Source organism: Telmatherina bonti, assembly GCF_933228915.1.
Source record: "Telmatherina bonti genome assembly, chromosome: 22".
Lineage (NCBI taxonomy): Eukaryota > Metazoa > Chordata > Actinopteri > Atheriniformes > Telmatherinidae > Telmatherina > Telmatherina bonti.
In genome coordinates, this window is record NC_136631.1 from 6,414,071 (window position 1) to 6,432,896 (window position 18,826).

The window sequence follows — 18,826 nt, forward strand, 5'->3', positions numbered from 1 at the left end:
CAGACTATAACTAGTCTTAGATTACATATAAAACAGACTATAACTAGTGTGAGATTACAGATAAAACAGATTAGAACTAGTCTGAGATTACAGATAAGAGACTATAACTAGTCTGAGATTACAGATAAAATAGACTTTAACTAGTCTGAGATCACAGATAAAACAGACTATAACTAGTCTGACATTACAGATAAAACAGACCATAACTAGTCTGACATTACAGATAAAACAGACCATAACTAGTCTGACATTACAGATAAAACAGACTATACCTAGTCTGATCACAGATAAAACAGACTAACTAGTCTGAGATTACAGATAAAACAGACTATAACTAGTATGAGATTACAGAAAAAACAGACTATAAGTAGTCTGAGATTACAGATAAAACAGACTATAACTAGTCTGACATTACAGATAAAGCAGACTATAACTAGTTTGAGATTACAGATAAAACAGACTAGAACTAGTCTGAGATTATAGATAAGAGACTATAACTAGTCTGAGATTACAGATAAAACAGACTATCACTAGTCTGAGATTACAGATAAAACAGACTATAACTAGTCTGAGATTACAGATAAAACAGACTATAACTAGTCTGAGACTATAGATAAAACAGACTATAAGTAGTCTGAGACTATTGATAAAACAGACTATAACTAATCTGAGATTACAGATAAAACAGACTATAACTAGTCTGAGATTATAGATAAGAGACTATAACTAGTCTGAGATTACAGATAAAACAGACCATAACTAGTCTGAGACTATAGATAAAACGGACTATAACTAGTCTGAGATTACAGATAAAACAGACTATAACTAGTCTGAGGTTATAGATAAGAGACTATAACTAGTCTGAGATTACAGATAAAACAGACCATAACTAGTCTGAGACTATAGATAAAACGGACTATAACTAGTCTGAGATTACAGATAAAACAGACTAACTAGTCTGAGATTACAGATAAAACAGACCATAACTAGTCTGAGACTATAGATAAAACGGACTATAACTAGTCTGAGATTACAGATAAAACAGACTAACTAGTCTGAGATTACAGATAAGAGACTATAAGTAGTCTGAGATTACAGATAAAACAGAATAAGTAGTCTGACATTACAGATAAAAAAAGACTATAACTAGTCTGAGATTACAGATAAAACAGAGTAACTAGTCTGAGATTACAAATAACAGACTATAACTAGTCTGAGATTACAGATAAAAATGACCAGAACTAGTCTGAGATTACACATAAAAAAGACAATAACTAGTCTGAGATTACAGATAAAACAGACTATAAGTAGTCTGAGATTACAGATAAAACAGACCAGAACTAGTCTGAGATTACACATAAAAAAGACAATAACTAGTCTGAGATTACAGATAAAACAGACTATAAGTAGTCTGAGATTACACATAAAACAGACCAGAACTAGTCTGAGATTACACATAAAAAAGACAATAACTAGTCTGAGATTACAGATAAAACAGACTATAACTAGTCTGACATTACAGATAAAACAAACTATAACTAGTCCCAGACTAGTTATGTTGCATGAAGGGGTCTGCCTGCACTGCTCACATTCAGCCGGCCTCTGTGCTGGTTTAGGAGTGTGCATGTGAACATCTCAAACACAGACTGATGCTTCAGATGTAAAACACTTTCTGCAAGCAGTGATCACAACAAATCAAAACATGTTCAGATTAATTGATCATAATTAGATCTTAAACAATTAAATGAGACAACTTTTCTTTCAGAATCTTATTTATTTGTTTCCAGCCAACCGATATAACAAACCAAACACTGTAAAGCAAACGATACTTCGTACAGCTCGGACCCTACAGATAATGTCTGTTTTGCTTATGTGTGCACGGTCAGCAGCCAAACAGCTACTACAGGTAGAAAATCTGCACCTGGAGAAGCAGCAACAGTGATAACTGGGTTTCTGTACCTTTCCAGTAGCTTTCCACTCATTTCTAATCAGCTCATTTGTGGAGAAAAAGCCTCTGCTGCACCTCATGCCCCCCCTTTGCTGATCTGGACTACGGTCTTTCCTCGCGCGTGACCTTTCTCCACCTTCTCGAAGGCCTGAGGAACTTGTGAAAAGGCGAAAGTCTCCTCCACCACGGCTCGGATCTGACGGAGAGTAGAATGAGGAAGGCAGGAAAGAGGTTTAATGTCCTCCATTAGAAACTCAAACATGACTGAGGACGGAAGTTGATGCAACTTCCCTCAGTGACATCAGCAAAGCCAACGCTGACATATGTCTGTGTGAACTGAACACAAAACAGCATCACATCCTCTTCTGCTTTTAAAAGGGCCGACTTCATCATCCACATGCTTTGGTGACTTTTGTCTTTGAGGAAAAAAAGTCTGTGTGTAGCTTCATACCTGTCCTGCATCCACCATTTCTCGGACTTCATCCAGAGCAGGACCGCTCGGTGCGAAGAATCCCCAGCGGTAGTGAACTCCTTTCATTAAATGCTGCAGATAAAAGCAGGAAGACAGAAAAATGCATCAAGAAATGTCATGTTTATGCTTTGCTATGTCAATCACAATATTTTTCCATTATATTAAATTACCTTATGTTATGTTATATTACATTTTATTATATTATATTATTTATATTTTATTGTATTATATAATTTTAATAAGTGGAAAATAATAAATTAATGTAAACAGTTTTTGTTTTTGGTGGCTTTATAGTCTATAAAAAAAAAAAATCCTTTTAATGTTAGCTATTTACTTCATTTAACATATTTTAACACAATGTTTAATTTTCAAGTTTTTTGTTAATCCTGTAAAACCTGAAAAATGTAAAACAAAGAAAAAGACATTTTAATATTTATTCTTTTCATCAGACCTTTTAACACAATAGTTTTCTCTTTATTGATAACTAAAAAACTCCTGAAAGAAATCATTTTGTGGATGATTTGTTAGTGGAAAGTGGAAAACTGCATCCATCCATCCACTGGAGGGCAGAAGGAGACAAAACTGTCAAAGCTTCTAGAAAATGATTTTAATCAACGTGTTAAATAAACTTTTATGTTTTCATACATACATCTATGCTATTCTATTCTATTCTATTCTATTCTATTCTATTCTATTCTTCTGTCATGTGGCAGATGTTTTTATCTAAAGCAACTTACGTTGAGAAGTGATCAGGTAACCATAGCAACGGACCTAAAGATGATGTCGCAAGAAATAAAACTGCTTTTATTTTTACCTTTAAGACTTTAAATGTTCATCCAGAATTTTCTGTGTATTAATATGAACTGTGCTGTTTAATGAACACTCCTCTCGGTGTCAGATGGAACACGCCATTTCACCTTCCCTACACCGACTAACAAAAGGAGAAATGAGGAGACTCGTTCTGTTGTTGAACCTGACCCGTGTGTGTGTGTGTGTGTGTGTGTGTGTGTGTATATACTACAAGGAATTTCAATGTATGGGAGTTTTTTTTTACGTTCCCTTCAGGGCCTGCTCAGAAAAGAGGCCGCTGTTACAGCCGCAGCAGAAATCGATCTTGCTGTCCTCTTACTGAATATGTGCACGGAGCTCCAGTGAGCGCTGCAAGTCTGTGGTTTTCTCTCATTCTCTAGAAACCCACATGCAAGCTCCTCCCTGCCACTCCTTTCACTCAGAGTTGATCCTAATCTTCAAAATACATCTGTCCACGTCCCCTGCAGCGACCAAGCGGCACAAACTCAGCGTTAACATGATAAACAAAAAGGTTTTTGATGACTGACAGAAAAACAATCAGACATCAGCAGCGGTTGATGCACAAGTGATCTGATGTGCATCAACCCTTCCTGTGGGAGAAAACCCCAACCTATTTTTTGTAACTGCATGGCGAGATAAACAAATGACAGAGTTCAGGTTGAGTTTTAGCTTTGTTTAAAGCCACACACTCCTGTTTCTATGGAAACAGATGGGGGATAAACCTTTCTATGGTGTAACTAAATTTAACACACACCCTGTCTCCAGTGTGACTAGACAGCTGAACACCTACACACCGAAAGAACATCATCGCCCGGCCACCATTCCTCTGCAAAGTGGTGGGCTCTTCCTTAGAGATAGGGTGAGAAGCTCGGTCATCCAGGAGGGGCTCGGAGTAGAGCTGCTGCTCCTCCGCCTCGAGGGGAGGTCGATCTGTTCGGGCATCTGGTTAGGATGCCTCCTGAACACCTCCCTCATGAGGTGTTCCAGTATCATTTTATTCTTCTGTTTATCATCTCAATTTAACTTTATATATAAAGCCCTTTAAAACAACCAAAGCTGGAACAAAGTGCTGTACATCAGCACTTTGTTATTTATTATGATATAAATAAATAACATAATAAAATAATAGATCATACAAGGAATAAAAAACAAAATAAATAAATAGTAAAAAAACCCAGTAAAACCAAATTATAGCACGCTGACCAGAAGCAGACTCACACTGGGTTAAAAGTCGAGTCACGGTGAATAACATTGTGCTGGGTGAGTCACTAAGGTCCAATAAAGTTCCTTCCATATAAACCTTTAAATAGGTGTGACCACTACAGCGAACACACAAAAAAACATGCTTTCAATTGTACAACAAAAACAGGAAAGAACTGGAAAACCCCCCAAAAACAAAGCAGCTAATCATCAGGAACACCTATAAGTAGACAAACTGAGATTTCTCTTTCTCTCTTATCAAACCAAACTTTATTCATAAAGCACTTTTCATGCAACCAGCAACACAAAGAGCTTTATGTAAAAAACATTTCTGCAAGAGAATCAATCAACCCAATCAAAACTTTATTTATATGGCACTTTTCACACAACTAAATGCAGAACAAACCACTTAACAAGTGGAAAAAAAGGCAAATTACTTCAAAAAAAAAAAAAAAAAAAAAAGAATTAAAATTTTCATCCAGCACAGGCGTGCACACATCCGTGCACAGACACATGCATATAGAATAGCAGTGAAATGCCCATACACACCTTCTGACTGCATTTAAATAGCATCAACCCTCCATCCGGCACTGCGGTGCTCATCTCGCCTACCTATCTACACTGATGAAAAGGATTTTTGTACATTCCCTCTGTTAATTCTAATGAATAAATCCATTGTTACCCCCCTCCCCCCTGCAGAGCAGCAAAAAAACTGAATTAAACCAAAAACTAAAACAACTTCCTGAATTTAATGTGATTGCTTTCACCTCTTGTTATGGTTCAGGCAGGAAGTCACAGTTTCTAACTTACTTTCATCTTCATCCCCATGAACATAAAAAGAAAAAGAATCATGAATATAACTTTACTGTTAAGTTAGCATCAAGCTTTATTAAGCTTTATTAGGACTATTAGAACAGGAGAAACACTCCTATTCGGACTGGTGGAGCAGAAGCAGGACAGAACATCGCCTTCACCATCCCGGATGACGGTGAGGTGACATTTTCTGCTCTTTACAATTTAACAACTTTATGTTACTATAAACTCTTCAAACCTCTGATAAAAAATTTGGTTGCAATAAAAAAGGACAGTGGTCTGCCTAATTTCAGGTAAATAGGACACCTCTTTATTACTGCCACACACAACAGCAACTGGACCTGTTTAAGTTCACTGCTGTGGTTTTTATGGTGAGATCAAGAGGAACAGGTGGTTACAGATGTACAGAGCCCAAGTGAAAAACTCTACATGCAAACTCTGCTTTACAGGATGCTCACCACACTGGGCAAACTGACAGGATGTCAGGAATGTATGCATTGTACTCACAATTTGCACAGACTCATGCCTGACATAATCATCAAAACAAATAGGTTTTAATGTATGGGGGGGGACTGTTGCTGGAGTAGCCCTGTCTCGTCTGAGAAGCAGGGACGACTGGGAGAAGCTGTTCAGCTGACATGAGGAACGAGACATTTACATAAATAAGGTGGGGCAAGAAACACGAGGATTTAAAATGGGGTCTAAAAAGTAATTAGATGAGAAGTTTGTGTAGGCGGAGTGACATGATCATCCTTCTGCCAACATGTTGCACTCCGTGTTTTTCTGCATGCAGTCGTTCTGTAGGTTTATTCACTAACACACATTCTGTTTATGCATTTTTCTGGTTTTGTTAATCTGTTTATTTTCCCTTTCTGTTCTCATTCTATCCCTTTTCTGTCTTCTCCGGTCAAGTCCGGCAGTACTACGTAAACAATTTGCCGTGTGAAACAAAGCAGCAACAGTTGTCACGTCATCTGTGTCTCTGAGAGAAAACCAGCTTCCTCTTTCATGAGCAGCATGACGGGGTCTGACATCTTATCTACCCGCCGTTTTTTATTCATTTATCTCAGTTTCCTTTTAATGCTTCATTTTTTCATTTAATTTTACTTTTTGCAGATACTGGTCCTCAGGGACTGGTGTCCTGCAGGTTTTCCAAGTGTCCCTGCTGCAACACACCTGATTCAAATCTATGCATATTTAGCAGACATGTGCAGAGCTGGTCTGAGTCTGAGACACACGTGTTCCTATAACGTTTATAGACATAAATATGCATATATATATATATATATATATATATATATATATATATATATATATATATATATATATATATACATATATATATATATAATCTATGCATAATTTAGCAGACAAGTGCAGACCTTGTCTCAGTCTGAGACATGCGTGTTCCTGCGGGGACACCTGGAAAACCTGCAGGACACCGGTAAAGTGCTTATAGTTTGCAGAGACAAAAAACCCACAGACCCAAATTTAAAGCCAGTCCATGTCCATAGCTGGCTAGCTAGCATGCTAAACTGTTAAACAGCCTGCTTGTAGAAGCACAACAAAAATGAACAGCAGCCAGACTTGCCAATGGCGTCTCAGTGCTATGATGAGCTCTAAATCCTGACTGAAACTCTTCAAATAAATTATTTCTGCTCAGGTGGGCATGTAGCTGAGCTGAAACTATTTTCTCCAGAATTTTGGACATAAACGGGAGGTTAGATATAGGTCTATAATTTGCTATCACCTCTGGATCCAGAGATTGCTTTTTAAGTAAAGGCTTGATTACAGCAGTTTTAAATGATTGTGGTACATATCCTGTCACTAAAGACATATTGATAAGATTTAGTAGTGCTGTATTAATTAAAGGGAAAATGTCCTTAAAGAGGCTCGTTGGGAGAGGGTCTAAGATACAGGTGGATGGTTTAGATGAAGCTATTATTTTAGTTAATTCAGAGGGCTGGACAGGACAGAAACTATTTAGACACAAGTCAGATCCTGGTTCTAAGGATGCTTCAGAGACCACAACAGGCTCAACATTATAGGTAGAAGGAAGAGTATTGTGAATTTGATCTCTAATAGTGTCAATTTTATTCCTGAAAAAATACATGAAATCATCACAGCTAAGTGAGAAAGGAATACATGGCTCCACAGTGCTCCGACTCCTATCTTATATATATATATATATGTATATATATATATATATATATGTATATATATATATATATATATATATATATATATATATATATATATGTATACATATATATATATATATATACATATACATATATATATATATATACATATACATATATATATATATATACATATACATATATATATACATATACATATATATATATATATATATATATATATATATACATATATATATACATATACATATATATATATATATATATATATACATATATATATATATATATACATATATATATACATATACATATATATATATATATATATATATACATATATATATATATATATATATATATATATATATATATATATATATACATATATATATATATATATATATATATATATACATATATATATATATATACACATATACATATATATATATATACATATACATATATATATATATATATACACACATATATATATATATATATATATGTGATTCTTTCAGGGCCGCTGTTTCCTAATCTTGTCAAGCATTAAAATAACGTCAGTCAGACTGTTGAAATCTACAGTTTTTGCTAAAGTCAATCATGAAGTCCAGCCTTGTTTTTATCCAGTTTAAGATGTGAAGATGATCTCTGGGATCAGGTCATTCTTTCATTCCAAATAGTTCTGCATATTTATGTCTATTCTCAACTACTTCATGTAGCCTGTTAGATATTGTATTATTCTAAAAACAGTCATGGATCTCTACAAAGGCACATGAAACAGTAGCATTTGACTCAGGTGAGGTAAAGTGACATAATTTTAGTGTCGCTGTGCTGGGGTTACCTTCAGGGCTTTGGTGGCTACTGTAGCTGCAGTCTGCATCATACCATCAGCTACACCCAATCTGTCAGTGTTCTGCAGGAACGGTGTGATGAGGGTGATGTACTTGGCTCCGCTCCATGGCTTAAGCAGACCAAGTGCCCATCGCTCCGTGTCCCCTCCAACATTATCCAGGATCAGGTCAAACCTTTAGTGTCCAGGAGACACGAGCAGAGGACATGAGGACAACAAGATCAGGGATAAAAATACAGAGGAGAAAAAGTAAAAAATGAGGTGTTGCTGGACTTTAGTGCAGCTAGAGTGAGGTGTTTGCTTGTGGTTTGGATCTTCTTACTTCTCCAGCTTGCCGAGCGGCTCCTCAACTGGTCCAGCCGTGTAGTCCACCACATGGTCCGCCCCGAGCTCCTTTACAAAGCGCTCGGCATTCTGGGAGCAGGTAACCGTCACGTGGGCTCCCCATGCCTTCAGCATCTGGACACAGGTTCAGTAACCTCACATGAGCCCCTCTGGTCTCATGTGCTGCAACTTGTACCACATATGACCAAACTGCACACATTCTTAGGTTTGTGTCATGTGACCCACTGCAGGTCATGAAGGAAGTTTTGTGATTCTGGCTGAAACCTGTCAGAGCAAGCACTCGATGTTATGACTTATTTCATGCTGAATGGATGAGTGTGTGTGTGTGTGTGTGTGTGTGTGTGTGTGTGTGTGTGTGTGTGTATATATATATATATATATATATATTTATATATCTTTATGTTCTTTTTTGCGTAATTTCTCCCTCTTCTTCTTAATTTATATTCTTTTTTATATAATTTTACATATTTCTATATGATTATTTTGAATTAAACTTATTTTGTATTAAATTTACGTTTAATTTCCTTTCAGAAATAAATATTTCCCCCCATTTAAATTCATTCTATTAAAGTTGTCTTATATGCCAATCTCCAACAGACTGAAGACGCCTTGCAGCAGCACTTCTGTCTTTGTTCCACATCTAAAGGTACTCATGCAAACAGCACATAGTTGTTTGATGTGATGCACTGGCCCTCAACAACAACAGCTGTACGCAAAGCAGAGCTGGGCTGGGCACTTTGTTTTGTTTTGACACAAGCTTTGTTTGGCTGATGATGAGTGGGTGAGTTTAGGTGCTTCTGTGACAGTTTTGACATTTTGTCCACACAGATTGGAGTTTAGGGACTCTGAGACCAATGCACTTGTAAAACGGTTCCCATAATGAACATTTCTGCAAACGGCGTCTTCTTTCATTCTGTATGAAAAACCTTTACGCATCTTGAGTTAAAGACCCGATAAGAAAATCACCCCAAAGCCCTTTCATGACACTGGTTCCTAAAACTATATCAGAACCAGTCAGTGGATTCACACTGACAAAAAAGTTGGTTTTCAATCCAGGCTCTCAAACATGAACTATGATGTTATAACAGGGGTTGGATTCAGCAGACTGTCAGACTGAAGGACAAAAGGAAAGCCGAAGGCAGACCCCGGCTGCCTGGCACTGTTCACACCGGCGCAGCATCAATACAGATCAATAAAGAAAAACAACGCCAAAGCTACAGAAAGTGAAGAAGGAATATCATAACATCTTTTCAGCTGCAGGACAGCCACCACAGCAGTACACCCCCCCCCCCCCCCCCCCCCCCCCCATTTGTCTTAGCCATTTAAATAAGCTCTGTGTCACCCTAATGTCTAATGAAATTCACTCGGTCATCTCATTATAACCTATTATTGATTTTCAGGAGCCTGGTGATGTTTACTGAGTAAAGTCCTCTACTTTGGCTCTGGTTAAGTCTGGAGTCAAAGTCCAAACCTTCCTCTCTTTCTTCTTCTGCTTCTTTATTGCTGCACGCTTGCATCTGCATATGCTCCAGGGGTGTTTCTCAATTCAGGTTCTGCACACTTCCAAAATGGGATTTGTCATGTGTTATAGTGGCGCGCCAAGTGCTGTCTCAATTCAAAGGCTCCTTCCAGTCCGCCCTTCAAATCCGCCCTTCGTTTGGGTCCAGATTGGCCTATAAACAAAGGATACAAGAGATGTATCCTCAGCACCCTGTCATGGTGCCCTCTCCTGTGTGTGGCAGTAGTGGGTGTGCCTTGTGCTACTTAAGGACGGCCCAGCCTACCAGTCTTCGCCAGATTGTTTTGTTTTTTTTCCACCCTGCGGTACAACTCTTGGCCTTTGAGAATTCTTCTCAGTGGTATTTTCAAATCTGTAACCTGTTGTGTTTTTCCCCGTTAGAGATCCTGTCTGCCTGCCTGATTGCTCCCTTTTGCTTGCCTGGTTGCTACCCTTCTGCCTGCCTGCCTGCCACCCAGTTCGCTTCCCAGCCTGTCAGTTTGCCTCCCTGCTGGTCTGCCTGCCAACCTGTCTTCCGCATTCCTCTCGGAAAATATCCGGATTCCAGAGAGGCCAAATAATTGTTGGAATTCAGAGCTGAGTCTGTGAATCCTTCGGATCTGACTTCAGCATAGCACACCCTCTCCTATCCCAGAATTCATTGCGCTCCTGATAGAAAAGCATGAGCAGCAGAGCGCCGGTGTAGGTACCACACCAGTCAGACATTTATTTTTATGTATCAACAGACGTATTTGTCCCAGGAGACAAGCTGGGAGGACAGCGGTATTGTGTCCAATAACCACATATAAGTGTAATTCCAGTCGTCCTTAGATGTCTTTGTCCCCTTTCATTAACGAAAAGGCTAAATTTATTACAGTCACTCAGATAACTGGAGACTGAAATGAGAAACAATAAATAAACATGTGCTAAATTATAATTAAGTGATAAAAGACACTGTCATTTAATTGAGTGAAAGAAACAAAGTGTCCTGGACAAATGAGAGACTTTTCTGTTGAACAGTGGGACAAAATACCTGTCAACAGGTGCAGAAGTCTGACTGAGAGGAGCAGAAAACACCTGACTGGAGCGGAAACATTAAAGGATTGTTCTACTAAATATTAGTTTGAGTGATGTAACATATATTTTATCATAATGGTTTGCTTTTTAAAAAATATTTATATTGAACCAGAATTAGAAAATGTCATGGTTTTAATGACACTTTATTTTATTACATTTGTAAATTTCATCTTATTTCCCAGGCAGCAGTTTTCTCCTTCTTTAATGGGAAAGTATGAATACATGAGGACGGCTGTAGATGTGTCTAACAAGGACTGTTTTCCACTGAAGTTAACAGCTTGACAGGACGAGCTGTCAGCCAGAGGAGAGCTCGTCTAAACCGCCTCCTCCTCATGTTTGTCATTTAATCACAAAGGAAAATTAAAATAAATCAAATTTAAATTATTGGCACCATTTTCGGTCATTTTAAAAATATTTTTGTGTTTTTTTGTGGAAGAATTGGATCAGGAATTAGATGAACTTGGCATATGTAGTTGCTAGGCAACGGAGGACTGGAGCACTATGGGTAATTCTCGTTCACTAGATAGGCTGTCTCATTTTACTGGCAGTAAGCTCACTTGCGTTCAGACGACGTAGAACACTTCGTTGCCTACGCCGTCTGCGCACTTGGAGGTGTGCAGACCCTGAATTGAGAAACACCCCATGTCTTCGTAGTTTTTAGGTACTTGTGGCAGCGTCGCAGCGCCTCTTACAGGTATTGATGCTACCGAGTTTTCACTGGACGTATGTGGACATTCACCTTTATGAAAAAGCTTTGTTAGTATCAAAAACCTTTTTTTTTTTTAAAAAACAAAAAAACACAATAGTTTAATTTTTGCATTAACTTGGCCTGAAACTCTCGTAGTGCGAGTGAATTGTAAAGCAAAGCCAGGTACCTGTATAGCAAATGTTCCAACTCCCCCGGATCCTCCAAGGATCAAAATCCTAAAAAAGAAAAAATAGACCAGACATTTACAACAAATATGTTTACTCAACTGTTTTATACATTTTCATCTTAAGGATTCATGTTCACACTGCAACAAACTATATGGAACAGTGATGCTTCACGTCCGCCAGAAGGACACCGCGGAGGACGTAACCGGCTCAACGACACTCGTCTTCTACGGGATGAATTTGTTTTCTAGTGTGTGTTCATGTTTTCTCACCGTTTGTTGGCAGAGTTGTCCTTGCTAAGTCCACCAGTGTTAACCAGCGCCGACCAGGCGGTGGTTGCCACGTAAGGAATAGACGCGGCCTCTATGTGACTTAGTGACTTTGGTTTGTGGGATATCTGAGCATACGTGAAGAACACCAGCAGTTAGATGTGTTACACAACCCCAGCGTTATGAAAGAGATGTTTGTTTGCATTTTAAAATAAACTGATATGGATGCTTTTGTGAAAAGCAGAAGTTAGATTAATGCACACTTGATCTACAACAAAAATAAGGAAACATACGGCTCAAACTTGATATTGATCACATGAAATTCAAACAAATAGAGGGCAAAACAAGTTTATCTGTATCGCATCCGTCATGAACCAGAAATGTCAGTGCCTTACATAACCATTAAAAGCATCACAGATGGTGTAAAGAAGAATTAAAGACAACAACAAATAGCAAAAAGTCACAATAAAATCATAAAAACATAAATTAAAGCTAGATCAGTTAAATGTTAGTGTGCAGATTTCATGCACAGCTGCATGAGAAAAGAAGTGTTCTCAACCTGGATTTAATAGTGTTTCCATTTCATCTTAGCTGGCAGTTTGTTCCACTTGTTTGCAGTATAACAGCTAAATGCTGCTTCTCTATGTTTGGTCTGAATCCTGTTCCTGACTGGAAACCAGTGTAAAGATGTTAAAACTGGTGTGATGTGTTCAGATCTCTTCGTCCTGGTTGAAGCTCCAGCAGCAGCATCTGGATGAGCTGCAGATGTTTAATGCTCTTTTTAGGAAGTCCTGCTGAAAGAGCGTTCCAGTAATCCAGTCTACTGGAGAGGAATGATGGAGGAGTTTCTACTGGTCTTTCTGGGAGACTAAACTTTTCATTCTTTTGATTTTTCTGATGGTAAAAGACTTCCTAGTGAAGCTTTGATGTTGCTGCTGAAAGTCTGAGTCTATCAACACTGCAAGGTTCCAGACCTGGTCGGTGAGTTTAGGTCTGAGTCTCCAGGTGTTTACCAACGCTGACCCTCTTCTACTTGTTACTAAACAGAATAATCTCAGTTTTGTCTTCATTTAATTGTAGAAAATTCTCTCATCCAGGTGTTTACTTGCTCCAAACACTGACACAGTGAGTCTGTTGGACTGCAGTTGTTTGGTGACAAAGACACATAAAGTTGTGTATCGTCTGCATAACTGATAATCTGCATGGTATTTGACCCAGGGGAGCAGATACAAGTTGAACAGAAAAGGTAAAAAGACTGATGCCTGAGGGACTCCACAAGTCATGGCCACTTGCCTTCTACAAAGTTAAAGGGGTGCTATTCTGGTATTTGGAGTTTTCTGAACTTTCTACAGTGTTACAATGTTAAATCCTCATCAGACATGTGAACGACACTGTTTTTTATCACCTAAACGCATGTTTGAGTTTGAGTTTGAGTTCCAGCACTCTCTCCGTTCGGTTTCCATGGCGACGAAAAACGCGTGGTTTTAGAGAGTTTTTTCTACTTGGAAATCCTTGTGACGTCCCGGGGGATAAGGTTGGGTGATTGGTTACCTTCTACTGGTTAACAAGGGCATGTACAAATACATCAGGCGGGTGGAAAACGTGGGATAAAGTTATTTCCAACGATGGCTGGTGAGTTTACCAAAGAGAGACATCCTGCTGCATTCGTTGCTGTGGGTTGCTGTTTTCCACTTCGTTTTCAGGCTCTGATTCAGGTTCCAACATGTAGGGCGGTATGCTATGTGTTGACATTGTATTTTGTTTTTTTATTGAGTTCATATTAGCCTAATCCTTCTGTTTATGAGATGTTACAATGACGGTGAAAGCAGGTGCGGTGCGCTCTCCCGATGTAGTGCAGTGGCGGGAGGCGGGGCTTAATGAGGAAGAGTCTCAATCCACTCGTTTTGCCCGCAGGCTGATCTGACAGCCTACGGAGAGGGTCGGTCTGAAGTAAATAAAGCCATTTGTGACAATAACTCCATCAATCCCAGCCCTTCTGGGCTCAGAAATAAAACTAAATTAGCCTGAAATGCACATAATAGTTCCACTTTAAGGATCCAGTTTGGGACCAGTCCAGAAAGATCAACCCAGTTTTCCAGTCTGTGCAACAGGATTCTGTGATCTACAGTATCAAATGGTGAGATCCAGCAGAACCAGAAATGATACTTGACCGGTGTTGGGGAAAATTGTTATGAGTTTGGTTTGTATTAAGTATTAGACATATATGCATTGATTTGCTGTGATCCTGCTGTGTTTTGTGTCAATGCACAAAGCTTTCTTTAAGTTATATGATCCTTGTCTGGAATGTGCAGACAAAGTCTGAGACAGGAAGAGTTTCCTGCAGGGCATCTGTTTTTGTCAACTGCTTGGTTGACCAGTTGTCTAAAGGTTAAAGGTAATAAAGTAATATAGTGAGTGATTGATGCTTAGTGAGCTCAGTTTAGCTTCGGAGGAGAGAATGATTGTTTTCTGTGGTCTGCCCAGCAACTAGGAGGAGTTAAGCATGGTTTATAATCGGGTGTTACTTCAGCATCTGCAGAGAGCGTTCTCTCTCCAAGCTCCAGCGTGTGCTTGTATTAGTTTATAATAAAATGTTCATTGTAAGAAGACAGTTGACTCTTAGATGTATTACAACTTCTCAAGACCAGAGTATTTTCCACCACACCGGAATCATTACCCAAACTAATGTAATCAAATACTTTGGTAAGAGACAGGTCTATACTTGGTTAGGGACAAGTCAACAGCAGGTTAGCTACAGGTCTGTAGTTGATCACACTACACACTACACCTAAGAGCATTACCTCATTGGCACTCAGCACAACAAATTCAGCCAAACTGCCCTGCTTCCATGGTGGGATCGCTGCCCACACCTGAAGGAGACACACACACACACAGACACACACACACACACACAGACAGAGCACACTTAAACACTCCTGCACAGTTCACGCTGATCACAGCGAGTCACTGCTGTCATCCTGTGTGACTCAGCATAAGAGGTGAAAAGGCAGAAACTTCAGGGTTTTGAGAAAAGTTGTTAACTTCTTGTCACTTTATTATGTATCATGTATGTACATGTGCTTTTTTTTACGATTAACAATTCAACAAAATTATCAAATGTTTCACTGTTTTGAGGATTTTAACCCTTTATATGTAGGTTTAATTAGCTAAAACTCTTATAATAAATATATAAATATAATAAATAATAGAGCAATGTGGCTGTGATTAAAGTCTAAGATGTGTCAAAGATCAGCAACAAAACCAGCCTGACTGCAGAAGTATGTTACTGTAGTTACAGGAACTTCTGTTCACCTTCATGGCCAAACATGCCGCACTGACTCCCATTAAAACCCCATTTTTTAAACTCACAGACATTACAGTTTAAATTCATTCATTCTGCAATGTCAGCATTTAATAAGAGAGAAAGGGAGTGATATTTGACATGTTTACAAGATTCTATAAATTGTATAAATTTGGTAGATTGTAAAGTATTTCCACTTTCTACACAGAGGCAGGAAATGTTTTAAAGATGTTTTTTTAATGCATTTTGTATCACGTGGACAACTTTGTGCCAAAAAGGAGCAGAACAAAGTTTCTCTGATCAAATATTGGACTGTTTTTGGCTCATATGATGTTTTGGTATCTATGATTAAGCAATTCATTAAATTGCTACAAGTATTTCTGTTGTCTTGCAAAAAAAAAGAAATATGGGTTTTCTTGCACATGAAGGTATGTCCTCATTTAGTAGCTGCTTGACAAAAAGTAGAACATGTGTGTCAACAGCTTGAGTGAGTTTTTCAGAAAGATAGTTTGGGATTCACTGCAATGCAAAAGCTTCTGAAAGCAAATTTTACATTTTTAAGTGCATTAATCATTAAAAGACTTGGAGAAATATCTGCTGAAGCTGAAAAGAACATTAGGGTGTGAGGTTTAAGGCCTACATCGTATCAAGGCATCTGTGTTTTCTGAATTTTTTTGGTAACAAACTGAGAACTCAGAAAAGAAGCTGAATAATTTCAAGAACACAAGTTTGATAAACAGGAACATTTCTCATCAGAAACCCACAGGTTTTGCAGTGCAAGAGGTAGAAGGACTGCACGGAGTTCATCTACACCACAATGAGGAACAGACGGGAGTCACATGGTGCTGTTCTACTCAGGCTGATGAGGGCGGAGTGTCTTCAGATATGTGCGAACTATTCAGACTGCTTAGATAAACTTTACCTTTTGTTGTTCAGTTGGCATCTAACGGAAAGAAAAAACCCACACAAGATACCATGAGTGTATGTTAGATGTAATACCTGATCACTAGTCAGTGACCTGTCATCATCATGTTGTGTCATAAACTACAATTCATCTGGATATTTCTGTTGCTCAGCGGAACGTCCGAAACCCTTTTCAGCCTCGTCTTGTTCTCACCACAACGCTTCTACAGCGAGATATTTCTGTTCACGGTGTGTATGACTTCATATCTAACACTTACGCATGTGTCATTTTTACCTCATCCCTTTCTCTGAAGTACTTCACATCCAGGCCACACTCCATGATGACCCCAGAAACATCCCGGCCCAGAATGAGAGGGAACTCTCTGCCTGTCTGCATGATGTTCAGAGGGTCTCTCTTCACAGCCAGGGTGGCAGCACCATGGCCACCTGATGGGGAGAGATTTCGGGTTACAAATGATGCTTTAACTAAACAAAAAGCTGTAAAAAATCTCAAACGTTTTGGAAGATGCAGCTAAAAGTGTAAAACCTGACATGATCCTAACCCTGCCGCTTCCTATTCTGATTTTTTACAGAAAAATCAACATGCTTAAATTAAATTATATATACGTTTTGAATAAATATGACTTTTACAATCGACCTTGCATAGAAAGAAAAGCTGTGAAACAGAAAAAAAAACATTCAATCTCCTGAAACTCTCATAAGTGTGAGTGTAAACTTTTCATTAAGCTACGCAAAGGCCTGTTAGGTCTCTCGGGGAATTTTTAAGTACAAACTACAACTGGCTGCATCAAATCAGCAGCAGAAAAGGAGGCGTGATGAAACTAACAACACTTTGCACGCTGGCTAGCAACATTTTCTAAATGATCAACAGTAGAGCACTGAAACACACTCGCCCTGCAAATGGTTCAGGAAATTAGAAATAAAAGGAACTGAGGTATGACAAAACTATGAAAAAAATAATCAAGAAAACAAGGAACACAACATGATTCATTTAAATTAAATTAATTATAATAAATTAAAGTGAGAAATTTCACTGCAGTCTGCAGAAAAAAAAATCTGCATGCAAAACCAGACATATTGTGAAAAACTATATTGTAGAGGGAAAATAAATGTGGAATTAAAAAAGTTATAATGCAAATTAAAAAGGAAAACTGATTTAAAATTGATAGAAAAACTACAAAAATAAAGGAATTTTAGACAACTTTCACTGAACATCATCACCCTTTTCTGTTTTTATTACTGTCCATCTCTTCCAAATAACACAAAACAGTAGAAAATTGTTTTTTTTAATGTATGAATATCTGGAAACAGTATGAAAGTAAAATATTCATTTACTACTTTCTTTTTACTTATACTTTGACTTGTTTATATTTAAATAATGTCCTTCATTTTTTTATTTGCTTACAGATGTATTAATTATTCATTCAACCTTTTGTTACTTCAATATAACATAGTGATAAAAGGAATTCATCATTTCACAACCACCTCCCACACAGACATGGTTAGGATGACTTGTTAATAAAATAAACATCAAACCACAGGAAATATCTGAGACATACTCTTTATATTTATCATCTTGTTCCTTTTGAAGTAGGTTTAAAACCTACATACTAACATCTGAGACAAAGTGCAAAGATAATTTTAATTTCCATGTTTGGTTATGCATTCATGTTAAAATCTTTTATCTCAACCTGCAGGTTAAAAATCTGATGCTTTCAACTCACCTCTCATGCTGACGTCAAACGGATTCAATCCAGCTGCAAACACTTTAATAATGACGTCATTGGGGTAGTTGATGACGGGGAAACTTGCATTTCGTGTGAACCTTAAAACGTCATTGTTTCCATATTTATCAATAACCCATGCAGGCATGATGGTCATGCACCTGTTAGAGGAACTGATCAGCCTTTTCAGGCTGCTCTGTCTGGACGTGGTGGTGTGAAAATAAAGTAATTTATCAGGTCGAAGGAAGAATCTTCTGCAAACCAGACATGCAGAACTCATCTTTATGGGTTGAAAGGACTGGAAATGAGAGAAAAACACTCATTTAAAGCTCGTTTTAAGCCACAACTACTTCCTGAATGTATGCATTTCTTCTCATATAAAATCCCTCTAACTTCTCCGGTAATTAAATGGATTTGTTCTCACGTTAGGAAACATTTAGAAACAACGTCGTCCTTCTCCGTGACATCCCTCCTCTTCTACCGGTGTCAGCGCCTCCACCAATCAGAGCGGTGTATCATCATGAGCCGTCCAATCACAGACAGCGTTGTTAGAC

General features: G+C 38.1%; 1 protein-coding gene across 1 annotated transcript; it reads right to left on the bottom strand.

The window, feature by feature from the left end:
- Positions 1-1,774: 1,774 nt before the first annotated feature.
- rtn4ip1 (reticulon 4 interacting protein 1) lies at positions 1,775-18,776 on the bottom strand. Its single transcript, XM_079262700.1, has 10 exons — positions 18,697-18,776; positions 18,273-18,570; positions 16,823-16,974; positions 15,125-15,193; positions 12,327-12,451; positions 12,057-12,105; positions 8,584-8,720; positions 8,253-8,436; positions 2,400-2,492; positions 1,775-2,144 (listed from the first exon to the last, which is right to left on the bottom strand). The coding sequence occupies exons 1-10, from the start codon at positions 18,706-18,708 to the stop codon at positions 2,025-2,027; spliced, it is 1,239 nt and encodes a 412-aa protein (XP_079118826.1). The 5' UTR covers positions 18,709-18,776; the 3' UTR covers positions 1,775-2,024.
- Between the last annotated feature and the right edge of the window lie 50 nt (positions 18,777-18,826).

Excerpts from the sequence above, each read along its gene's own strand:
- rtn4ip1 (XM_079262700.1), bottom strand. Across the intron at positions 12,452-15,124 it reads TTGTGCTGAGTGCCAATGAG|ATATCCCACAAACCAAAGTC; the intron begins GTAATGCTCTTA and ends ACGTATGCTCAG. Across the intron at positions 8,437-8,583 it reads CCGCTCGGCAAGCTGGAGAA|GTTTGACCTGATCCTGGATA; the intron begins GTAAGAAGATCC and ends TGGACACTAAAG.